A 24,003-nucleotide genomic window follows, 5' to 3' on the forward strand; every position below is an offset into this window, starting at 1 on the left:
TACGAGTAATTTTTGCACGTTAATATTTTCAATTAATAATATTTACATGTACAACAAGATGATTTTGACATGTTCATTGGCGTCATGGTACCCTTGTATTAAATTATAATAGCGAATTACAAGTCACTTTGTCGCGGTATTCTATTGAATTTTACTATTAATACAGTGCCATAATTGACCAGCGAATTATAACGTTAAATTATAAATCACTTTACATAGTATTATATCGGGGCATGTTGTTGCAATTCAATCATATGCCACCGATGTTTCATTATTCAAAATCCTATAACAATATTCTAAATTGTAACCATCCTTTCATATCTTATCGCGACTACAATTTTAGAATAGTGGTTTGCAAATATTTTCGTTCATAAAAATTTTTGTATGCACAAAATTTTTACTAAATTGTACAGCTATATTTATTTAACTTTTAACTATACAAATATTGCTTTTAAATATTATTTTTTGGAAGCCAAAGCTCTAGCCATATTTTTATTTGAAAATTGTTCATTCATAGCGTTAATGGTGTTGCGTAATGACGATATTAAAATGTTATAAATCAATATAATACATTGTTGTAAATTACAACACAATACGATATAATTATAAAATAATCATTAATCACTACCACCCGTATTTCTGATATCAAAATAATAATGGTTCCGTTCGCGATACAAATCACAAATTATTGGACACGTAAATCGATCAAATACCGGGTCATTTGAATACGTCTCTACCACAACTTGATATCTTAATAAGTGTAATCAAAGTCATATCACGCGCATCCTATATCTCTGAACCCTTTTTGCAGACTACGTGGCACTTAATTAGCGCTGTATCATATCTACGTGTACGATGTGAATACGCAAGAGCGGGTCAACGAATTGCACGATTGATAAATACAAAAAATGTATGTACGACGACAGAAACGAAGTAAATACAGAGGGATAAACATAGTACACAAGTAATGATATCGATTGTTCCATATACAGCCTGTACTTGACTTACTGCAAGGTAGTCCGCCATCGCGTTAAATCTTGGCAGACTTTATCGCGGGTACTTGTTAAAATAAGCGAGTCCACGGTCGGAGAGCACTCTTTCCTTCCACTTTGTACTCGCGTCCTCTTTACATGGCTGCTACGTGAAACTGCTGCATCAGAATACCTAGTCTAATTTGCAACAACCCGCACTTGTATTCCGTATAGACTACACCAGCCTGACCTTAATTAAATATCATAAGCCTCAAAGTTAAACCACTATTCCTAATACTCTATACAAGATCCTTGTTTCTTATCGCTACGTGAAAGTATGATTTTCAGCGAGACAAACCTTCGTAATTCTGTACGTGGTTTATCCTTTCCGAATATGTATAATATGTATAGAGACATTATAAAACGTTCTAAAACGCACCTTTTAATATCAAAAATAATCTACTGTCAATGATAACATTGATAAAATAATATTTAATTAATCGGCTGTCAGTTATATAGGAATAATATTATATTTCATATAAATTATATAAATAAATGTCAGCACATGATGAGATGTTGCATTAATAATATTCTGATTATAAATACCTATAAAATCTGAGATAATATCGATAACATGTTGTCATTAAAACTAAATAATTAAATTAAAAAATATTGTAATACGCAATTTTGTATGAGTGAAATTTCAATTTTAATATATCAGAGAAAGCTGTGTTGTTAAATAGACACATTTCAAAACTTCAAATTTCAAAACTTATACAATATTCTACTTGCTAGTTTCGAATTCTTGTCTGTAGAATTAATTTATAAAATCAATATAGCGTAATCCGCGTCTAAAATAGAGTAACGTGGTACTTCGTTTTGCGAAAAGGGAGTTAACGATAACCGATAGCCGACAAGCCTCCGCAATACTACAGCACTTAAATATAGTATCGTTATCTATATCTGTATAGAACAGGAATTTCTATATATATTTTTTTATCAGAACTGAGAAACAAATAATTATTCCTTCATAAATGATTATTTTATTCATAAATTTCGGCATTTCGATATCCAATCAAACTTTCACGTTCATAAATATTTTCTAATTATTTTATTATTGGCAAAATAAATACCAATATGGTAAAAGTGAATAAATACGCAAGAAGTAAAGATATCCAAAATATGCTATTAAATTTATATTTATACAGCGTAAAAAAGTAAATAAAAATTATTTGTAATAATATTCTTATATTATTGTTTTCGTAATAAAAACTTTTTTTAGGAATTATTTATATTTATTATTAAATAAATATAAATGTTTTCCTCAGTGCTTTTAATTTAAAATCTATGTAATCAATAAATATATCTAATGAACGGTAATTGAAATAACTAGAATATACGATTGACATATAAAATCTGCTCACTTACATGCTTTAAATAATAAATTCATATATGGAAATATATATAAAGTTAAATCGTATATACTGCAATGATTGAACCATTACATTTGTGACCAGATTTACGATAATAACTATGATCTTTTGACATAAATAAAATTCATACGCGCTACAATTTTTCATCAATTTTTCATGTGAAAGAAGATCGAACAAAATCTTCAAATAATCCAATTATATAAGAAGAAATCATGCTATAAAATAAGAATGATATAACCATTTATAAATTTATCCATTTGAACTTTTACGAATGATTTAATGAGTTTGAACTTTCCAAGAACTTGAAAGCAATTTATTTCGTCATCTTTTATAACTTCAATAATATGCTCTATGATATTTTCAAATGTCATAAGCTGCGCGTAAATACGCACAAATCTTACAAGATATAATACTCACAATCAAACTTTCTTATTCTTGAAGATATCTATATAAAAGTAAAATATATAGTAGTAATATATATAAGTATATACATATAAATAACTTTGTTCATTTTTCTTTTCATATTAAAAAAAGTTCATAAAATAAGAATTCTAAGATAATATCAAACTAAAATTATGTAACTAAAATTATTTAACATATAATTTATAAATTCACATTTTATTACTCTGTAATTCATTTTGTAATAAATCTCTGTGTGTTTATTCTATAATCAGTAAGTTATTTTATATTTTTCTACGCAAAATATATATATATATAATATCTTCTTCATATATATATTTTATTAATTACAAAAATTGAAATAAATTAAGATGAGATAACTGGTCATATGTACGCTCATTCAAATCTGTGAGAAATATTTCAGGAATCGAATACGATAAAAATTTGATTACTCGTGGGCATCATGTTCGTCTGGCATATCAAATTATTCATGTCGTACGATTGAGTAAAATAAGAAGTTAGTTGAAAATATCACAGATACAACGTGAATTTTATTGAAATCAATCAAATCTACCTACACAGCATACGAGGGTGGATTTACTGATAAGATTGTAATACCTTTAGATTTAGATTTTCAAATAAAAATAACTACGACCTTATATTGAGTAAAATAAGAAGTTAGTTGAAAATATCACAGACACAACGTGAGTTTTATTGAAATCATTCAAATCTACCTACACAGCATACAAGGGTGGATTTACTGATAAGATTGTAATTTAGATTTTCAAATAAAAATAACTACGACCTTATAACCAGCGAGTAATTTCTTATTTCTGAATTCGCATTCGATTGTGCTGAGTTATAATACATGTGACATCCTTAATAAAGTATTGATAGAAATGTATATTTACGTATGTGTTAACGCGTGACCGAACTCATTCTTTCTATTCTTTTCGAACTACGTAAACTACCAAATTAACCAAGTATTGAAATAATGTTCTTGTTCAACAATTGCAAAGTTCAACCACTACGCGTGCGATATAACACGCGCTAACGTGCAATTCCAATTAAAACGTGGAGGAAAAAAGATATCTGTAATTCTAACGAGGACAAATCCAATTTGCGATGAAGCCCGTAGTTAACGAATACCGAAATTGTGGCAAATTAAGGACTGATACATGACGCAATGGCAAAGAAGCTTTATCACGTCGAGAAGCGAGTAAAAACCGAAATAGCGTCGAGAAATTAAACGCAAATCAACCGGTCGTCGAGACGGTCGGTGGTCGGGTTAGGTTGTCCCTCCGCAACATAGTGTTATCGGCAAAGTTCCCAGCGGTCACCGGAAGTGGAAGCTCGACTGCAGAGTTCCCGGAATTACAACGTATCAGACATTCAAAGTGGTATTAGTGCGCTGCCGTAAATCTGCAATGGGCTCAACGGGGTCAAAAAAAAAGGTAACCAGTGGGGAATTGATGTACGACGGCAGACGCGGCTGATGATAAAAGGCGTTTAATAACGCATTGGGATTTTTCGATTTCGTATCACGATACAGCGGTAGAAATTTAAAGGATTAATTAAGATTATTCGACCGTATATGTGTACGTGTGGAGAATATAAAGTAACTTTCTAACAAAGTTTATCTAAGTATATCGACGCATACTTCGGAAATTTCAGTCGCGATATCCGAAGGATATTAAAATCGATTTTGAACGATAAGTTTTCTCAGGAATGACCCGATTTTCCACAGTGTCTATTTAACTTTAATAATTACTTTATATACAATATTTCAGTAAAGTTAATAAATATATAACAACAGCAGGTGGATAGAATTGCATGATAAATGATAATTGAAATTAAGAGCTCATGCAGAAAAAGTAAATTGACGAGGCATAAGAGTAACTGCTTTACAACGACCGACATAAGATATCGAAAGTTGGAACAAAAGGAGAAGTAGATTTTTAAATTTTAACCTAATTTATTCGTAAATGATCGAGATTTTATATGTGCGTAATTTATGTGATAATAAACTACAATTTATTTAATGACAAAAACTGTTCTCAATTACGTAAGTCGTAGAATCTTTTCCACGATTGTGCTCGAGATAACTGACCTAACAGTTTTTGATCATGAGAAATAATTTGTCCAACGTGAGCGCGGTCTCTTCGGTACATATCGTAATTAAATTGTAAGTAACGCTAGTGAGAGAAAACACGCGGAATAAATTTAAAGCCACGGTGAAGTCCCGGTCCCGTCTTTAGGAACCATTAGAATTCAGCGGCGATCCACGACGGTAGGGAAAGAAAGCTGAAATTCCGGGCGCACTGATTCAACTTCTACCGTCACGCGTACGGCGAGAAGCTCGGAAGCGTCTCAGTAATTTTGAATCTGTATGCAGCTGAAGAGAAATCCACGGGCCAATAACGCCCGCGCATTATTATGCAGATTACACCGTAACCCGTATTAGTTCGTTATCACACCTACATCTTGAACAGTTCCGCTCGACAGCGATGCTGGTACAGATTACCGAGAAAAAGATCGAGATGAGGATGAAGACATTGCCCTTAGTCGTTTCCGGCATTTCAATTCAAATTGTCTACCAAAATTAATAGATAAAATAGAAAGCAAAACCCATGTGTATTGTAAAAAACATGGAGCCTAATTTTTCGACCGGGTCACACAGAATTTTTTAGAGCAAGGAAAGAAGGAAGCAGGTATTATTGATAAAATACGCGGTGCTGCATCTATTTAAGAAAAATATTCAAAATATAACTTATATAATTTTCATAATAAATAATTCTATAACTTCTTAATTGAGGATAGATATAAATTCAAAGATGTATTTAAATAGTGCTTTTATTAATTTTGCTGAATAATTTGGAAGCTGCTTTTCAACTTTACATCAGATTTCTTCGTTTGGTAGCTAAATTATGGAAAAGTAAAATTATCATTTATTCGGTATCCGGTGCTATGTATGGCTATATAAGAGCACAAATCCATGCAGTTTGTTAATTACCTCTAAATTGAAAATGCCGTACCAGCCATTTTTACTTCAAATTAAGCTGCCAGAAACATTCTTTCATTCATACGCCATCTAATGATGAACAGTTTTAAATTAGTTTGGCATTTCTGACTCGGAATAACCGCACGCGGTGCGACCAAACAAGAAGCTTAATCGAGTTCAGCGTTTCGAAAAAAAGTCGGGTGGTTCAGGTCGGCGCGTAGTAGATAAAAAAATGACTCAAGGCTACCGAAGAACTTTCCCCTCGCAAGTCGTGGATCGTGCGAATTAATTAAGGCCGAAACGTGTTATCGACACGGTCTTTCACGTTCGTTTCACGGAGGTTGATCTTTAATGTTGCGGAAATTTTTCGAAAAAGAAAGGAGAACCACAGTTACAATGACTGATAAAAGCATCCATATTTCATCGACTCAAGTGTTATTGATAACGGAGTATACGAATAGGTATATTTTTTGTAAAATTAATATTTATAATCCTATAAAACTAATTTTCAGAAATTATTATTCTGTATAAAGTTTCATAATTAATAGAATTGATAATATATGTGACATAACTAATGTCGACAAAACTTTAAAGTTTTGATTTTAAAAAATTGCACTAGCTATTATTTCACTTTAACGATTGAAACTAACAAATCAGTTATATCTATTTCGGACACGGAACAAAGCCGAATTTGTATTTCGCTAGTTTTCGCGAACACTGTTATCTTGGCGAGGCATAAGTCACGCGTACATAGTAACGGCATTCGGGAATAAAACCATCGCCAATATCCTGCGTTCGACACTATCGAAGCGGTCATCTTCGATGACGCTATCTACGCCGACGAACAGGCTTATAACGAGGAAAATATTCGACGTGTCGATAACGAGAAATAAATCCCGCTCGTTTGAGATCTTCGTATCCCGTATCATTGCGCGCAGCCGTAGATACGAACAATTTTCCACTGCAAAAGCATGATAATAAAACACAAAGAAACATAGAAACTATTGCTCGAACTTTTCAACGAACCGTTGGCAATGAGAAAAAAATCCCCCAATGACGAACTCAAAATCTAAGCTAAGCGATAAAAACTCTACGTATAGAATTAAATCGGCCTTACGTTTGCAAACGTGGCAGACGAAATTACGCCAGCGTTATATCCGTTCCTAAATGAAGCACAGCATGTAGATATCGTAGGACACGTGTAATTTCATCGTACACGAGCGTAGAGTCACGGAATCGCAGAGAGAAACAAAGATTAAGATGCATGGCGCAAGAGTGATTACTCGGCGGTGAACCATATGTGCATAAGAAAATATTTACAGTCAGCTTTGTAGTCAGACATGACAAATTGTGCCGGATAAATTCTGTCATTCTTGTATGTTGTCTTGTACGTATGTACATGCCTAACCATTTCTCAACACTGAAATAAAAGCAAATATCGTGTTGACAATATTTGCAGTACATTTATTTTGTCAGCAGAATCTTTCAAACTTAAAATATAATTGATGGGATAAGATTAATTTTGATCTTTTCTAAAGTTAAAAATGTTAATTATACGCAACGCGTACAAAAATAATCAAAATCACATTTTGTTGACGATCAATAATAATTTATCTTGAGTTTTTATCAGTTTATTTTGCCAGTTCACTTATTACCCTCTAATCGGAAATGTAGCACCAAAACACGGATTTATTGGAATTGTTTTCAATCAGGTTTCAATCTCCTCGATCGAGTTTCAATCCCCGAACGTACGCTCTTGACATAAACGTCAGATAGAAATACGCCAAAAAAAGTAATTGATTAGAAATGATCGAAAAACACGGTATAAAAAATAGTAATAGCGGCTATTGTTCTTCCTATTTCGTGATAACTCTCGATTCTGGCACGCCTGGACATACCCAGCAGAACGAAGTCGTGCCACCGCTCCTGGGACTCATAGATTCGACAATGCTTTGTATTCCACGCGCACGCGAGAAAACGCTGTTATGATGGTGGTCCGTCCCTGGAGAAACCCCCGAAGGGAAAGCAGGAGGGTAAAAGCGGCTGGGTAGATCTGCGGGGAGATGAATTAAGGAGTCGCCCCGAGACACTGCCGTTGATAAAAAAAAAAGAACCATTAAAAGAAACGGAGACAACGAATCTCGCTCCACTTTTATTATCGCTTTCCGTCGGAAATAAAAACCGAAGGCACGAAACGACTTACCAATGCCATTAGCGCAACGATTACATCACGCAGAATTCAATTACATCGGAGCGACGAGAACGATGAGAGCGACGAATTACGCCGTATTGCAACTGTCAAATCGAAAAGGTGATTTTTATGATTGAGGCTAAGTTGAGTCACTTAGATAATTCTGATAAGATAAGCATCTGCAGCAATTTGCTATATAATGACACTCGTGAAATACCCTTTATCTGTTCATGACAAAATTAATACTCCTTAATTTAAAACCTGAAACAACATTCATTCTATTGTGCTTTAATACAATTTACCACAAATTGTTAGTCCAATTTGCTATTTTAACTGCGGATCAATAATTACAGAAACAAAATTCGGAAACGAGTTTTGCCAAGTTTCAGCAGTGAAGCAGAAGAAAATTGCAGATTGTATTGAGAATCGTGGGATGTGTGCATCGCATGATGGTCGTAGTCACAATGCAACATGTACGAGCATCGAAGGCAAATATCTGCACCGAAAGAGCAGGTAATAAAAGAACCAGGAATAAAGAAAGGATAAAGTGAAAGAGAGAAAGAGAGGTGACATCGATATTGCCGTATTTTATTCAGAAATGAGAGCGATGAAACGGCGAAGCTATGCCAACGAATACAAATCATAGCTAGCGAAAGGTCAGCAATAAGAAACCTTACAACATGTTAAATTTAATAAAATGCTAAAATTAAATTATCGATTGTACTGTACAATCGACATTTTAGGTAAAAATATATAAAATAAAAATAAATTATCTACAAAAAAGAAATGCGTCATAAGACAGAGTAATTTTCAGAAATAAATATTTTACAAAAATGTTTGCTCACTTTTCTCACAAAAATTATTTCCACTGAAATTCTACGCTTTCCTTTATGGAATATATAAAACCAAAATGTATCGAATTACTTTAGTAATATTAATCTTGAATATTATTATTGAATCACAAGTTCTTGAGCTAAATGAAAACGCAATGAAAAATCGCGAAAATATGGCTATCGAACATTTCACAGAAACTTCACCGACGCGGATTGTGTTTCATTTATTCTTGTAAATATTTAGATATACTTTTTTCATTTAATATTATTTTGTAATAATATTAAGTAAATGAAATCTTTGAGAACAGATTACATGTAAGTGACATCTCATTGATTGAAGTCTGTATTCCTGTGATTCTCTAAGCGCGATACCGAAGCGATTTGTCCCTTGTGTCAAATTTCTCACTAGCATCCGCAAGTGATGGACACCTGCCCATCTATTCTAGAGGGCTTGCTAGATCCCTTCCTAATTTCCATCTATTACTCCACCATCTTCACCAAATGTCAAAGGCACTGAGGCAATACAAATTTGATCTGGATATTAAAATCCAGATTTTGAAAGAGTACTAAAGATAAATCATGTAAATAATTTCTCCAAGTGTCTTACATTTTGTAGCTAATAAAATAATAAAAATAATACTGTGCCTATTTGATTTATAATATTTTTGCAAACTAAAACTGTCCTATTTTTATTAACTGAAATAATTTATAAACATGTAAATCTAGACATGCACCCGCTTTTGGAATATTGGCTCCGAACGAATGTGAAAAGATTTATTGACCCGATGCGAGGATCAAAATTCCTATTCTGAAGCAGTACACGAAATCGCCAGCTATCGTGCCGGCCACAAGCAATTCATGGTTATACAAATGTTCGAAGCCATGTTGCGCGAGGGTGACGATCGGGAATGACTAGGTCTACAAAAGCTTCAGCCGCAGCTTTCAGATCGCTGCATAGTTCTGATGTCAATTTGGCCAGTTACAATGACTCAATCGGGACGCAAACAATGACGACTCCGTCCGAAACCAAGTCAAATCGCACTGTATTTTGCATTGCCACGCCGTACTGTTGAAATCCGCTTTATCGCTAACTGCCGCTTTTCCTTCTGTTTACATTTGTTGTTGAACTAGCCGTTCATTCTTGATTACACAAGTTTCTTTCGCTATTTGATGGTTTTTCTCTTCTTAAAGCTGTTTCTCAAATTGCTATAAACGAGTTTCTCAAATTGCTATAAACGAGTTTCTCAAATTGCTATAACGAGTTTGTCAATCGCACGATTATTACCACGTTAAATTCGCAGTACTTTATTTTGTGAAGACTCATACATTTAATTAAGACGCGATCCTGCGATAAAGATACATAAATGTGCATATGCCATGTTAGCAATGAGAGCTCAAGTAGCTCAGGAATTCCTAGTAATATCGAGCTGCTTGCAATCTACCAACCGATCGATCTTCTTCCCTTAATCGGTAAACCTTCCCCAAGAACATTAATTTCGCCGTCCGACACGAATTCCATAACTTCGTATACCTATAGGCGCGTCCGGACTTCACGAAAGCTCCGTGAAAGCCTTTTTTATTTCATGCTTCAATTCATAATCAATAATTTACTCACAACGCACAAATTGGAAATTAAAAATTAAAAGAATCGAAAGGAAACACGCGAAATCATCGAAGAATTCTATCAAATTCGCTATGAAACTTCCTCCAAATACAATTATCCTCACATTTACAGATACATTTACGATTCATTCGCGGTACATTGAATTACGCGCTGCTAATAAAAATTTTAAAAATCTTACACAATATAAATCACAATAAAAAATAAGACAACGTTCTTAATAGCAGAAATAAATTCCAAATCAGATATATTTCTAAGCCTTGATGGTATAAAAATGTTTCTAGCACAAGGAAATACACCTTCACATCGTAGAAAGTAGCTGTTTGAATTTACTCTTCCAATCTAACTGTTATCAATCTTGAACTTCATCAACACTTCATCTTCACTCCTTTAATTATTTTAAACTTTCTTAGCCGCGTTTGCTTCATTTTTGCGGGTAAGTAATGTGCGCTTGAGGAGATACCTTAGCTGTAAAAAATACCTCCGCGGCTCGTTTATCACCGGTAACTATCCATTTATCGCGGTGCATTTACTTCAATCACGCGGACACGTAAAGCCATTAGCGCTGAAAAACGAAACCGTGACGCCGCCACCAACTACTTGAAACTTGGCCCTTATTGGTCGGACATTTACGAAAGGCCACTCAAGAGGCGCTCTTCTAGAGGAACCGGAATTAAGATGAGCCACTCTCAATTAGATGAGTTTGAACCGTGCGACCGCGCACTATTTTAAGCTCGTTATTTGGTTTTCACCAATTAACGGCGGTCCGATCTCGGATGGAAATGAAGTGCTTTCTAAAGAGAGTCTGCCCCCGCGGTGAATGCAAAATCGAGGGCCGTCCGCGCCGTTCGATATCGCAGTAGATAAACTAACCGGTAATGGTAATCATTTGCTCCTCTCGCTCCTGTAAAATGTAAAACTTGGCGAGCTCGCTTGTCTGCATCCACCGTTACCCCATTACCTTAATCGGCCACGATTTACTTCTGAGTCTAATAAAAGCAGCGCGAAGAGACGGAAACACAAGTACATATGGCCTTCCACCTCGGTGCCCCGCACCGCGCCGCCCCCGTCGGCGCCATCGTTCCTTCGACGAGCCACGCTTTTCTCGTCGGGTTTCGCGAAACAATGATCGGGGCTTCCCGTTAACGCGCCGTCGATTTAACCGCTTTATCGCCTTTTTCGACTTTATTGGGTTTGATCCGGCAGGTTTCCCCGACAAAAGCGCACAAATTGTGTGCAAGCTTTTTAACCACGTTTTAGAGATGGCGAGACATTCATTTGAAAGAAATAAATTTGTTCCGTGAGATAAAAGCTAGTGACTGGATATTAATAACAAGATACTTTCAGCGCGAAATGTGCTCTGCGGGAAATTGTGAAATCTTTCATAATTGTCGCGGACAAGCAAACGTTTGCGAAAAATGTTTTCTATAATTCTACTACAATATCTAATAACAAACAGTCGCAAAAGCAATTATAAATGGAGTATTAACGCGACAAAATTCTTTTCTGAATAGTTTCCATAAATTTTGCCTCATCTGTATTCTCCTCCATTAATGTTTTCCTTAGAATCGTTTAATTCGTTGCTATGCTCTTCTATATGATTTTTTCAATGTATTATATTTTTGAGCGTCTGGTCGAAAGCACCCAATCACCCAATCAGGGGATATCCCGGCAGCGAGACAGAGAATATATTCAACGACGAACATCGGATTGCGCCTGCAGAGAGCAGAGACGCGGGAGATAATTCGATAATCAAGGCGCGGTAGCTTCGCGTATCGGCGCAAATACACGCCGCTGTCGTGTTTAAGTGAGTTTCAAGCGCAGAACGATGGAGGGAATACATTATAGATGGAAAGTATCTGATTCAATTCGCACGAGACACGTGCCAACGTATATCGGCAATCACTTCCGCCGCAATTTAACAACAGAAATCTGATGTGTTTATCCTGAGTTTATATTTAAAAAAAAACAAGAGAATCACCAAGGCAATGTAAAAACCGTTTCAATTTATACATGTGAATTCGACTCTCAGATATAATTACATTCGCCAAAAATATGTTTAATACATTGATTAAAACGTCACAATTATACAATTTTCCGATTCAACCAGATTCCGGGACTTCTTCCGGGCCAAAGAGTCTCCCCCACCCCCAAAAAAAGCCAATGTCTCAAGAGTTATGTTAAATTCTTAATTACCGGTGGTATGCATATATTAATAACGGAAAAGTTAGCTCGTTTCGTTCGATTTGCTCCAGTCTTTTAACGAGTTCAATTTTGCTCGCAAAATAAATCAGCGTTCTTATTGCTACGTAATCATACTCAAGGAAATCAATAGACCCCGATTCACAGGGAGAGGCTCTTAACTGCCGAGAAAACAGTTAACGGACGATATTTCTTCGAGCTAGGTTGCCTCTTCAGGTTCGGTCGGCCACCGGAGAATCTCCAATGCTCCTCCCGATGCCAATCCCCCCCTCCCGGAGATAGGTGATGAGGGATTTACGTTTCCGGTTTAATTCTTATTAAGAACAAACGACAAAGCTTACTTAATGGATCTGCCGTGCTCATTCCGTTGTTATTTTGCAGAGAGAAAAAGCAAGGAGAAATGCGCCGTTTATTTAATAGCATTGAGGTTATACTTATTTGATACTATTGACGGTAAAACGACAAAACCTCCATTCAGTTTTTGAAAGTGTTCGTAAATTTTCAAAGCAAACAAACGTACGTAAGTACACAAAAGCATTTATGCATAAAACGATTTACGACTTAGCAATGTACGGTTATCGCGAATTAATCCTTTTATTTGCAATTTATATGATCGTTGTATCCTTTGCCATATAACGTAACGTTGTTGAAATACACGAGACTTTATTACCGAAGGACATTTCGTAAAAAATTCATTAAGTTTGATTTTTTCAAGTTATATAAAAGTTGCGAAGAGTCGTACAAATTTGAAATTCCTATTCCTCTAAAACTTGAGACGGTTAGTCATCTTGTTCTAAAATTCGATACCGGATTGAGTATTTCTCGTCGTGTCGAGTAGCGGGCATGCAGATTGGCCGCCAGATACGAGTGTTCCCTGGATTCGTCGGAGACTGCACGCGGGAAATGCAACGTTCGAAACTGCCGTTACATCTCCGAAGAAGTTGTAGCGAGAACGTGACACGAACTGGTAAGTGCTTCGTCAACATCCGCGAATTCTGCGCCACGCGTACCGCGCTGCGACGCATTCCGAAATTAAGGGGCTCTCTCGTTTCGGAAAGCGTATCGAAAATGCACACGTGAAATTCACGACGGTGGCGGCTCCTTTGATGTTTCCACGGCATAGCCGTGTCTTTCGGGGTAAAGCTTTCAAGCTAGCTCCTTCGGTGTCTCTTTCATCACCTCCATAAATTGAATCATGCTAGCGCGCAATGTAACTATCGATATCGAAAATTTCCTCTGCTGAATTCCTAACATTCAGAATAAATTAACATACCAGTAATAATAAAGTTTTCGCAAGGCAGTAAACATCGTGTGTGCGAATGAATGACAATTTATCGAAGAAAGTAAACTTTCGTAAACTAAATGAAGCTCAAGATAAGAAATATATCGAAAGTACTTTTGTGCGATAAAGTTCTCTTTTGATATATACATATATAGAACAATAGCAGTACAATTATAATGTAGCACATATACGTTCTAATTTTCTAACAATTTGTATTTTTTTTTTTCACTTCATGTAATTGGCGTGTTAACTAGTCCGCAAATTGCGTTCGATCTATATTTACACGTTTTATGAATCTTTATTGATCACAAAATAAATGTGATTATATGCAATCGTTAATATTCATTGTTGGAAGTAATAAACTGGCTGTCTATTGAATGTTATATAACCATGATGGTTAAAGTGAATGAAATCGAGAAAATATAGGTCGAAGGACGTATATTATAGGAAAACAATTTTTGTATTCGTTTCAACGCGTGCGGGTATACAAGCTCCGAGATAGTTTAACAAAATCAATTAAAACTTTTATTTCCAGGCAACCTCGGAGGGATATGTTTTTTTGTTTTTTTCGTATATTTTGTTAAGGAAATTTCTCGCTTGTTCTCTCGTCCTATATTATCAGCTTCGTAGTTATGTATCGTAAAGTGCGAACGGTCTGAACATTCTAAAAGAGTTTACACCAATGTGTTGCATTAACACTGCTCTCCTGCATTTTTGAATAACGAATGGAGCAAACGCAACAATTTGATGAAACGAATGGGACACGTGCGAACCGAAAGCAACCGAAAGATGAATACGCAATGTCTCCTGACATTTCAATCCAACTGCCATTCGCGTCCGAATAAAATGGAAACAATATTAAAACTGCAGATTTGCATTCTTTTGCCATTATATCGTATATATATTTTTGGTATGGATAAAATCTCATCGCCACAGAATATTTTGACATTGAATCAATTTTTGATAAAAAAAAAGAACCTATTAAAAAATATAGGAATTAAACGAATAAGGCTCTATTATTTATTTATCATCGCTGAAACTTAATTAATAAAATTATTCTCTCTAAATAGTTCATAATTTAAAAACTATTAATTACTCAGCGCATTTGTTAAGCAAATAATAATCAGATTCAAAAAACCTGCTATTGTATTAAAATGTAATACATATGATAGTGAAAACGCACTTGTGTTCGGATCATATATTTACTTCAGATCGCGTGCATATTTCTATTAATTTTAAAGTGTAGATACAGAGTACGAGTCGCGAGACAATTTCTCGCAAATTATATTTAGCGTTTCTCACCCCAGTTTAAACTACTCGACAGTATTACGTGCGTACATTAAAGTGAATTTGCAGCCGCGGACGTTGCCTCTGCGCGTGATCGAATTTGCAGCAAAATTAGATTTCTCACGGCGATAAAAAATATGATGTCTGCCATGCCGGGAAGAGAACGGTAACCTCAGAGCCGGTGTCGGATAAAGTCTTCGCACGGTACGACCGTACATGCTAGATCGAATTTTCTAGAGGAAAAAACAGGGCTCACATTCACGCTCATTCTACCTTGTTTTCCAGCCCTTTAGGCAGGTCACGCTCTGGAAACGGTTGCCTGTTTCGTTGTCTTGAAAGAATAAAGATGGATACGCAATGTCGCGATGGCAGCTGCCACTTATATGATACCAATAAAAGTAGAGCTTGTTGCTCTCGTGCTTATCACAAAAACGTCAAAACGTAAAAGGAAACTAACATTTACTGAAGCGTATTAATAGAAAGAATTCCGTATTTTGTTTGCATTTTATCTACTACTGCATTTCATAATTTCTTCAAAAATATTCAAGTCCGCTAATAAAATTATGTATTTTTTATTAATTGTAAAATAATAATCAGATTTCGTATACTTTTTCAAAAGACAGATAAGAGACAAATCAAATTTGAAATATTAAAGTAAATTATGCAATCAATCCCCAATATTTTGATGTCAATATCGACATGTTCTTCGTATGTGTGCAAGATATTACATCAGATCGCATCTTTCTTGATTTGAGCAAAAATAAGTTATTTTTAGAGAATATTAGAAAAACATCGTTTCTACAAAAAAAAATTCACAGAACATTCATCTTTGTCGCTACAGTATATTACATGATAATGCGTAATCTTAAATATTTCTGTTTTTTGTTACAAAAATGTATTTCCTGCGACAGAAATAAAGATGTCATAAGACAAGTTCTTACGTAATAAGAGAACGGTATAAGAAAAATCCCTCTGAGATATGAACCGAATATTTGTTCGCTGGAAAAGTTATTTTGCCTCGCGATAAGTGCGATATAAGGAGGGTGCAGAGGCGCACGAAAAAAGAGATAATATGAGAAACGGTATAACACAAGACGGAGAGCGTTCCGCAAAGAAATTTGCAGAAAAAAACTCCCACTGTTAGAAACCGTTCTCAGTGCGATGGAAAAACCGACATTATGGCAGCTCGTACCTACAGTCTCACCTGATAGAAGACCGCCGACACTCATGCGACGTCGAAGGGCGTCGCGACGGTAAATCTCATACCGAAAAGTCCTGTCCCCGGGAAAGCCGCGACCGATTTCATGGCGCGGCGACAAAACTTTCGCGGTGGCATGCCGCCGGCGGCACGTTTCGCCGCATTTATCTAGATGTATCTTCCAGTTCGGCGCGAGTTAGAAATATGGGAGTGAGAATTGAGTTTGGTGTGTGGGTGCCTATACGGCCGCGCCTGCCATCCCTCGTCGGCGCCCCCGTAGCGCCGTTTCCGCGCCGTCCCCGCGCATTTAACAGCCTCCCCGCGATCCTTCACGGTTCGGTGATAACACTTACGCAATTCCTGCTGTCGCGACGCGCAATCCCGTGCGTCAATCAACGGCTCCGAAACGTGTTAATTTCCGCGAGTATCTGCCGTTATATATCCGCAAGCCGTAAATCCAACCCCATCCCTTCGCACGTTCATCGGACATTGTAAAAGTTATTACCGATTAATACCGATTACTTTTATCTCAATATTTATATCAAAATTTTGTACAGCTGTACGTATGTTATATGCCGACTTCGTGTTACTTTAAAAATCAATAAATTACAAAGAAACTAACACTACGTTAATTATTACAATCACGCATACATTAACCAATACTTTAGTAGCGATTTATTTAAAGACGCGGTATAATACTTAAAAAATCATTCGAGAAATGCAGCGATGAGATTTTCCTATCACACGTCAGTTCTCGTCAACTTTCAGATTTGATCGTGGTATAATTCATCATTTTCGTTTGCGAATTTATCTGTGGCGTACAGAAACGCAGTCGTACAAATCTATATTAGAGAGTGACGTTATGGGAACATTTCGCAGTAAAAATCAAGGCGAAAAATCTGCGGTTCCGAACGACATATCAGAAAGAAAGGGAAGAAAAATCGATATTCCACGGTTTATTTGAATTCCGCGGTCTACCGCACACCCCAACCTAGTACCAGAATTTGCAAACATGATCAGAATGCGAACGAACGATGGAAGGCGAAAAATGTCGGTGAAAATAGGAAAAGGTACTAAACGTGGCCACTTGACAAAAATTTACTTATTGTTGAACAAAACAGAGCAGAGAAACGAGATTCGAGATTACTGCAGCGATAGAAATGATTTGTGAAACAATTAGTGTACAGTGTACATAAATTGTTATTTTATTTTGCCTATAATTTTCTACAGCGTAATAAATAACGAAATAAGTCCTGTCGATTTATAACCGAGAAGATACGTGTTCGAAAGAGAGAAGGCGAAAGTATCGATCAGTTTGAGACGCTGTGACGTATCTACGCTGTATTGAATGAATCAACATTCGTTTCCGCGCTTGCTCAAGCAGATGTATGCTGCAAATGTATGGTTACGCGTAAATGTGAGGCAAAATCACCGCGTTTTAGTCCAAATTTGCATAGGTAATGTCGTCAGCTGCCGAATGTTTCATTTGCCGGCTGCAACGCTAATGTGACATGTCGAACCTGCGATTATAATATCTTTCGACTACGTATTTCTTTAGAAAATTTGAGATATTTTTATATGTGTACTTTAACATGCGATGAGCGCTTAAATCAGAAATGTAAGAGCATCACAAATTCGTATTCCGAAATTATTGAATATTCCAAATATTTTATTTAGTCGAAACTTGTCATAAAATTTTTGAAAATTCGAATTATTGCATTAACGTCAATTATATATTTCATTTACGTTATACAAGTCGCGCGCGTGATAAATCCAACAAATTTAAAGGGATTTTCTACAATTACGAAAATAGATTCAGAAAAAAGCGTACAGACACATGCATTGATTATACTATTTTTTTGCATTTTCTGCATTTTATTCATTTCTGACGTACTTGCAGTTCGATATTGATTCGCAGAAATCCATCTTAACATAAATGCATAGAGTATAGCTGTGCTATAGACAACTGGGAGGTTTCGAGCTCCCAGCGAGCAAAAAAGCATCAAAATGACGTCAGTACGTCTGCGTCCCGGTTGCTATAGCAACGTCAATCAACGAATAAAATTGCATTTGCATCTTCCTACCATAATCTTGCCTCAGACAAATTTATGGGTTAAGACAACTTATCGGATGAAGCAATCCGCAATTACGCCGCGACGCAAACGAATACAACCAACTAGACAAACGTCGTTTCTTTAGTTGCTTGTCTAGAAAGCGACAAGTGTTCCGATTCCAAGATATTTATCTTTTGAAATGAGAGGAAACACTGATACACAAAATCGGTGATACAATCTGTTGATTTGCAAAAACGCGGAACGCAACTACGTCCATTGACATACTACAATATTATTTTCATGACATAACGAAAAAAAGACGCATGATAAACAAATTCCGAGTTAGATTGCGCGGGTCGATTCATACGCTTTTACTAACTGCAGATAGCTAACTATAAAAGTGAGAGATAAAAAATAAATTCAGCCGTCGTTATTGGAAACGAAAACTACATTCCTATCGATTGAACTGTATTTGGGTACCGCAACTGTCGGTACAAGTTTAAAATCATTTTTGTATTGTAACGATTCGCAATTCCGAAAGTTTTTTATCGCGTGACGAGAGTATTTTTAGTAAATATATTCACCTAGTGGCTTATTTCACAGCACGTTTTGGTTCGCGGAGTCGTGTGCTTAATGTTATCAAAGTTCATATCGCGTCTAAACATCCTCCATATGATTTAAGCCATCATAAGAATTTGATGGAGTATCTCATAGCCGAATATAAGAAGTTTAACCGTTCGCGCAATGAGAAACATACTCTGGCAGAAGATGTTCGTATGCACTCCGATTATACCAAGTAAATATCAATAATTTAGGCGAACCGCAGCAGTTAATGTACCATTAAAGACGCTCGGAGGCGTGCGCCGCGTCTACAGAAGAAGGTGCTCGCGTGTAATTCAAGACGATGCAGTCTGGCTTGTGTAATACTGCGCGCAAAATTCGCGAAGGATGGAACAGCAAAACTTCGCGATCCGTTTATAATCCCCCGCGGTGAGAGGGAAAGAGAGCATTGGCGCGCTCATAGCGGCTGATCAATAAACCCTGTTCTCTCGTCGAGTTAATATTTCGCCAAGCTCGCGGCCGAATTTAAAACCGTTATCAGTATGCGTGAACTACATCGGGGCACACGATGTTTAAAAAATATATAAAATATGTATAATTCATATTTATCTTGATATAAGATATGTATAATTCATATCTTATCATATTCATATCGTATCAGCAAAATGTTAATGCGTCGAAGTTTCGAAAAAATGTATTTTATTTTTTCTTTGCGCAATTGGTTAGTGCTTAATAACTTTTGATATTTAGCAGAACATAGATATACGTAATTAATGTATTAAAATGTTTAATATTGCTTAAAAGTTAAATCAATACGATTGCCAATACACGTCAAATTTCTTTCTCACTCAAAAAATAAATAACAAAAAGTATAAAAGCACAAAACAAATAATCACTAAATATGATTGTTTCTTCTCAAATTTGATTTGTCTAATATAAAAAACAAATTCAAAAAAATAAGATGGAAAACAAAAAAGATAAGAAAATTATTTTCAATCAACGCAATTGACGCTCAACGTGGGAAAATACCGGCTATAGACTTAATCACAGAGTTTATTTTACTAACAAATTAAGCTTAATGGAAAATTTATGTTATCCACAATGAATTAACTCACTAATTGTGCTGATTTACAAAAAATTTAAATATATATATATTCTATATAACGAAAAATCAATACAATTATTCGATTTCAAGCAGTTAACTTTAATTATTGATAATTACCCACCAAAAAGAACAATATAATGTGATCTTTGCTATAAGAGCATATAATCTATTCTATACGAGGAGGCAACAATATGACGTATTCATTTAACTTTAATAACGGCAATGAGTATTATTGTTAATTTCAACGTCCACGCGGAAATCTTAAAGTTTGACATGGCGATCTAAAAACTTTATCGTATAGAAAGATATTTCAAGATATTCTGTTACTGACAGATTCTTTGTTAACTTCTGACGAGATTACCAATTATTTTTCTCTGTATCTCGTTACGGACTTCCCGACTTTCTCACGAACCCGGCGCGAATCAACTTGCCATAGAAAATTTACTCCGTCGTACGAGCACGTGCTGCACACGCGTCGGAATGTACATTTTGTTTGTGCATGTACTTACATACATATGTACGTACGTACGAAGCTTAAGCGCATGGTACACGGTCGCGTTTTGTTGACGGTTTCCTTGTCTCCTGCATATGGAAATGTAGTGCATATTATTCCACAAACAATACTATAGATTTGACATTACAGTGCACGTACGTAATTGATTTAACTCGTGAGTGAAGGTGCTATAAAAAATTGCATCATTAATCATCGTGACGTCTCTAAAAACGCGGATATTTTCTCAATTAATAATTTATACGAAGCAAAAAATAGAGAACCGGTGAATAAGAGACGAAGATAAGTTAACATGTCTCACATTTAAATATTTTACACTGCATTTAAAATTTGTAAATAAACATATTTTATATATCTTTTGCATTTATACTTCACATCACAAGAAAAGATTAATTTCAATTTGTTAAAGCATATATACACTAAAATAATAAATAAGCTAGAAAATATACTATATACATTCTAGAAAACAGAAAAAAGCTCACGAAGATTTAATACTGTACGTGCTATTCTCATATAGCATTATTTATATTTGTATATGCTACGTTAATTTCATATAACAGCGGCATAGAAAACGAAATAAAATTTATTATCGACGAGAAATGTCGTGTGTCGCACGGGCTTTAATATATAATAGGTACGTGCGTTAAAGCACGCTTACTTTCAACTAGACCCCATGAACCTGCATACACGATTCATGTTATGCAATGATCGCAGGCATAAGTACGCGGCAAAGAGAAAAATGGAGAAATACAAGAGGTGCATTTCGCGTCCTGCCCTCGTCCTGTTTCGTACATTACGATGCTAGCAAGTACGTCGGCCGTTGCGATAAACTTCAACGTTGATAACATAATATCCTATGAACGACTAATTTTGAAAACGCAAATACAATAAAAGTATCATTTTTAACATCGCGTAACACAAAAGTATTTCTGTTTTTTTTTTTTTTTTTTTTTTAATTTGTATTTCTTTTTCATCAAACGCTTATGATATATTTATTGATAAAAAAAAATTTATATATAAATTTATATATATATATATATATATTCTTGCCACAAACATTACATAATAACACTATATATATATATATATATATATATAACTTTAAATAATAATATATTCAAAAATGCATAAGAAATTTTGTCATACATATATAGACCTATTTTTCATGTAATAACAATTGCTATTACTGATTGTGAGCTCAATGTTATTTTATGCATCGTTATGCACTTATGCATGTTCATCATTTAACATTATCTATGTAGTTGTATAGTTGAATTTGTCAAATCTCATAATTAATCAAAAATTTATTAACCGGCATTATTAGTGATAGCACACAGCTTTATCACTGATTCGGTTTTACATTATCAAAACAATTCGAATTTCATGTCTATTATTAATTTCCATGCATACATGACTTTAATTACGTTTCCTTATATTTATTTAATATAATTGCAATTGCATAAAATTTCTTTCAATAATAATATTTAAATAAAACGAATTTGACTGACTTACCAGCACGATGCGCAGCAACGGAGTTGTTGTCCGCAAGTTGATCTGAACATGCAAAGATATCCAAATTATAGCAGAGTGTAAAATAATATTTTGGGAAATAATTACTGTGCACACGTTAAATTTTTTATTTATCTTCATGCAAACATCTATTAAAAGAATTATATAATTGTCAAAAAAGACTAATTTCTAAGATATAATAAATATGTTCACTGAGAAAAATCTAAAAATCATAAATATTAAAAATTGTAAATCTTTTACTGAATATTTTTAAGTATCTATCGTATCCATACATTGCATGATATCTTATGTGCAATATTTTGCAAAAAAAAAAACAGATAACAAATAAATGATTACTTACCCTACAGTTGCTCCGCCGGCGCCCGATGCTCTTCCTGAGCCTCCTCCTCCTCTCAGTTTTCCTTGCAGTCGCATAAGGCACTCACACGCGTTCGCGACACGAATACAAAAATCATATAATATTTTAAACGGCATCTCCGACGCGTTGTCATATTAAGATAAAAATAAAACTCGTACGGAATACTATCGCACGGAATACACGTTCGACACTCTCCGCAATAGGCAACGACGAAAATGGTGAAATAAAAAAACTACAAGGAATAGTAGGGATAGCATTATTGGAGAAGATAACGCGGCGACACAGAACGATCTGCCCCGTACGAATGCCGCCGTGCGAATAATAAGAGTGGCAATGAACACATCAAGGACAAAGTCGCGCTGATTCCGACTTAAAGGAATGCGGGGAGTAGAGAACAACAATGTTTATGCCGATACATAGCGCGCGAGAGAGAGAGAAAAGAAGAAAGAGAGGGAATATGAAACACGCAGGCTAAACGCTAAACGTAAACAACCCCCACCAAATACCTCGAGTCGGCTTGAAATTCTCAACATGAAAGCATTTATCGAGTATTGAAATCGAGTTTTAAACTTGATCTCAATTTGATTTCAAGAAATGTTCGATAAATACTATAATGTTAAGACTTTCGAAGCCAACTCGTAGTATTTGATACGATTCTTTTCGTCGCCCTGCGTAATCTATATCCCCCCCCCCTCTCCCTCTCTCTCTCTCTCTCAATCTCTCTTGCACTGTGTATCGACACATACATATATTGTTGCACCCTATTCCCTGCAGTCTCCCAAGTTGGAATCAATGCGACCTTGTCTTCGATATGTTGATTGCCCCCTTATCAATAATTTGCACGGCGGCACTTTGTACGAAGCAGATCATTCCGTATCGACGCGTTATTGGCTCTTCAATAATATTATCTTTATTATTTCCCGTAGTTTCCGACTTCACCCTTTTTCATCGTTACTAATTACGGATGCGACAGAGTGTTGAATGTGTAATTCGTGCGATAATATTCCATTCGAGTTTTACTTTTGTCGTAATATGACAAAATGTACGTCGACAGTGTCGTTTAAAATATAGCGATTTTTTTCGCGCAGCATGAAATACGTGTGCCTTGAACGACTGTAAAAATTGAAAGGAGGAACGGTCTCAAAAAGAAGCAACGGGCATCAACGGAGAAACTTTGAGATAAGTGATAATTTATTTATTATTTATTAATTGCAAAATATTGCATGTGTAAAATATTAAACAATGTAAAGCACATATAATAAAAATTTTGAAATATTTAATAAGATTTGTAATTTTTAATATTTATAGTTATTAGATTTTTTAACATATTTATCATTATCTAAAAAACTGAAGTAATTTTTGACACTTATATAATTCTTTTAATAGATATTTGTATAAAAATGAATAAAAAGTTTAGTGTGCACAATAATTATTTCTGAAAAAATTATTTTAAATTCTGTTACAAT

The 24,003-nt window shown here is 35.2% G+C and overlaps 1 protein-coding gene across 9 annotated transcripts in view; it reads right to left on the minus strand.

The window, feature by feature from the left end:
• The window catches only part of nolo (no long nerve cord), a 171,521-nt gene that overhangs the window by 130,193 nt on the left and 17,325 nt on the right, over window positions 1-24,003 (minus strand). For 8 of the 9 annotated variants that reach the window (XM_067354674.1, XM_067354672.1, XM_067354678.1 and 5 more), the window contains exon 2: window positions 22,162-22,203. The exons of the other annotated variant lie outside the window; for it this stretch is intronic. In XM_067354674.1, coding sequence (XP_067210775.1) covers window positions 22,162-22,203 — 42 coding nt within the window. The remainder of the gene's footprint in view (window positions 1-22,161; window positions 22,204-24,003) is intronic. 9 annotated transcript variants of the gene reach the window in all.

Source organism: Linepithema humile, chromosome 5, assembly GCF_040581485.1.
Source record: "Linepithema humile isolate Giens D197 chromosome 5, Lhum_UNIL_v1.0, whole genome shotgun sequence".
NCBI lineage: Eukaryota > Metazoa > Arthropoda > Insecta > Hymenoptera > Formicidae > Linepithema > Linepithema humile.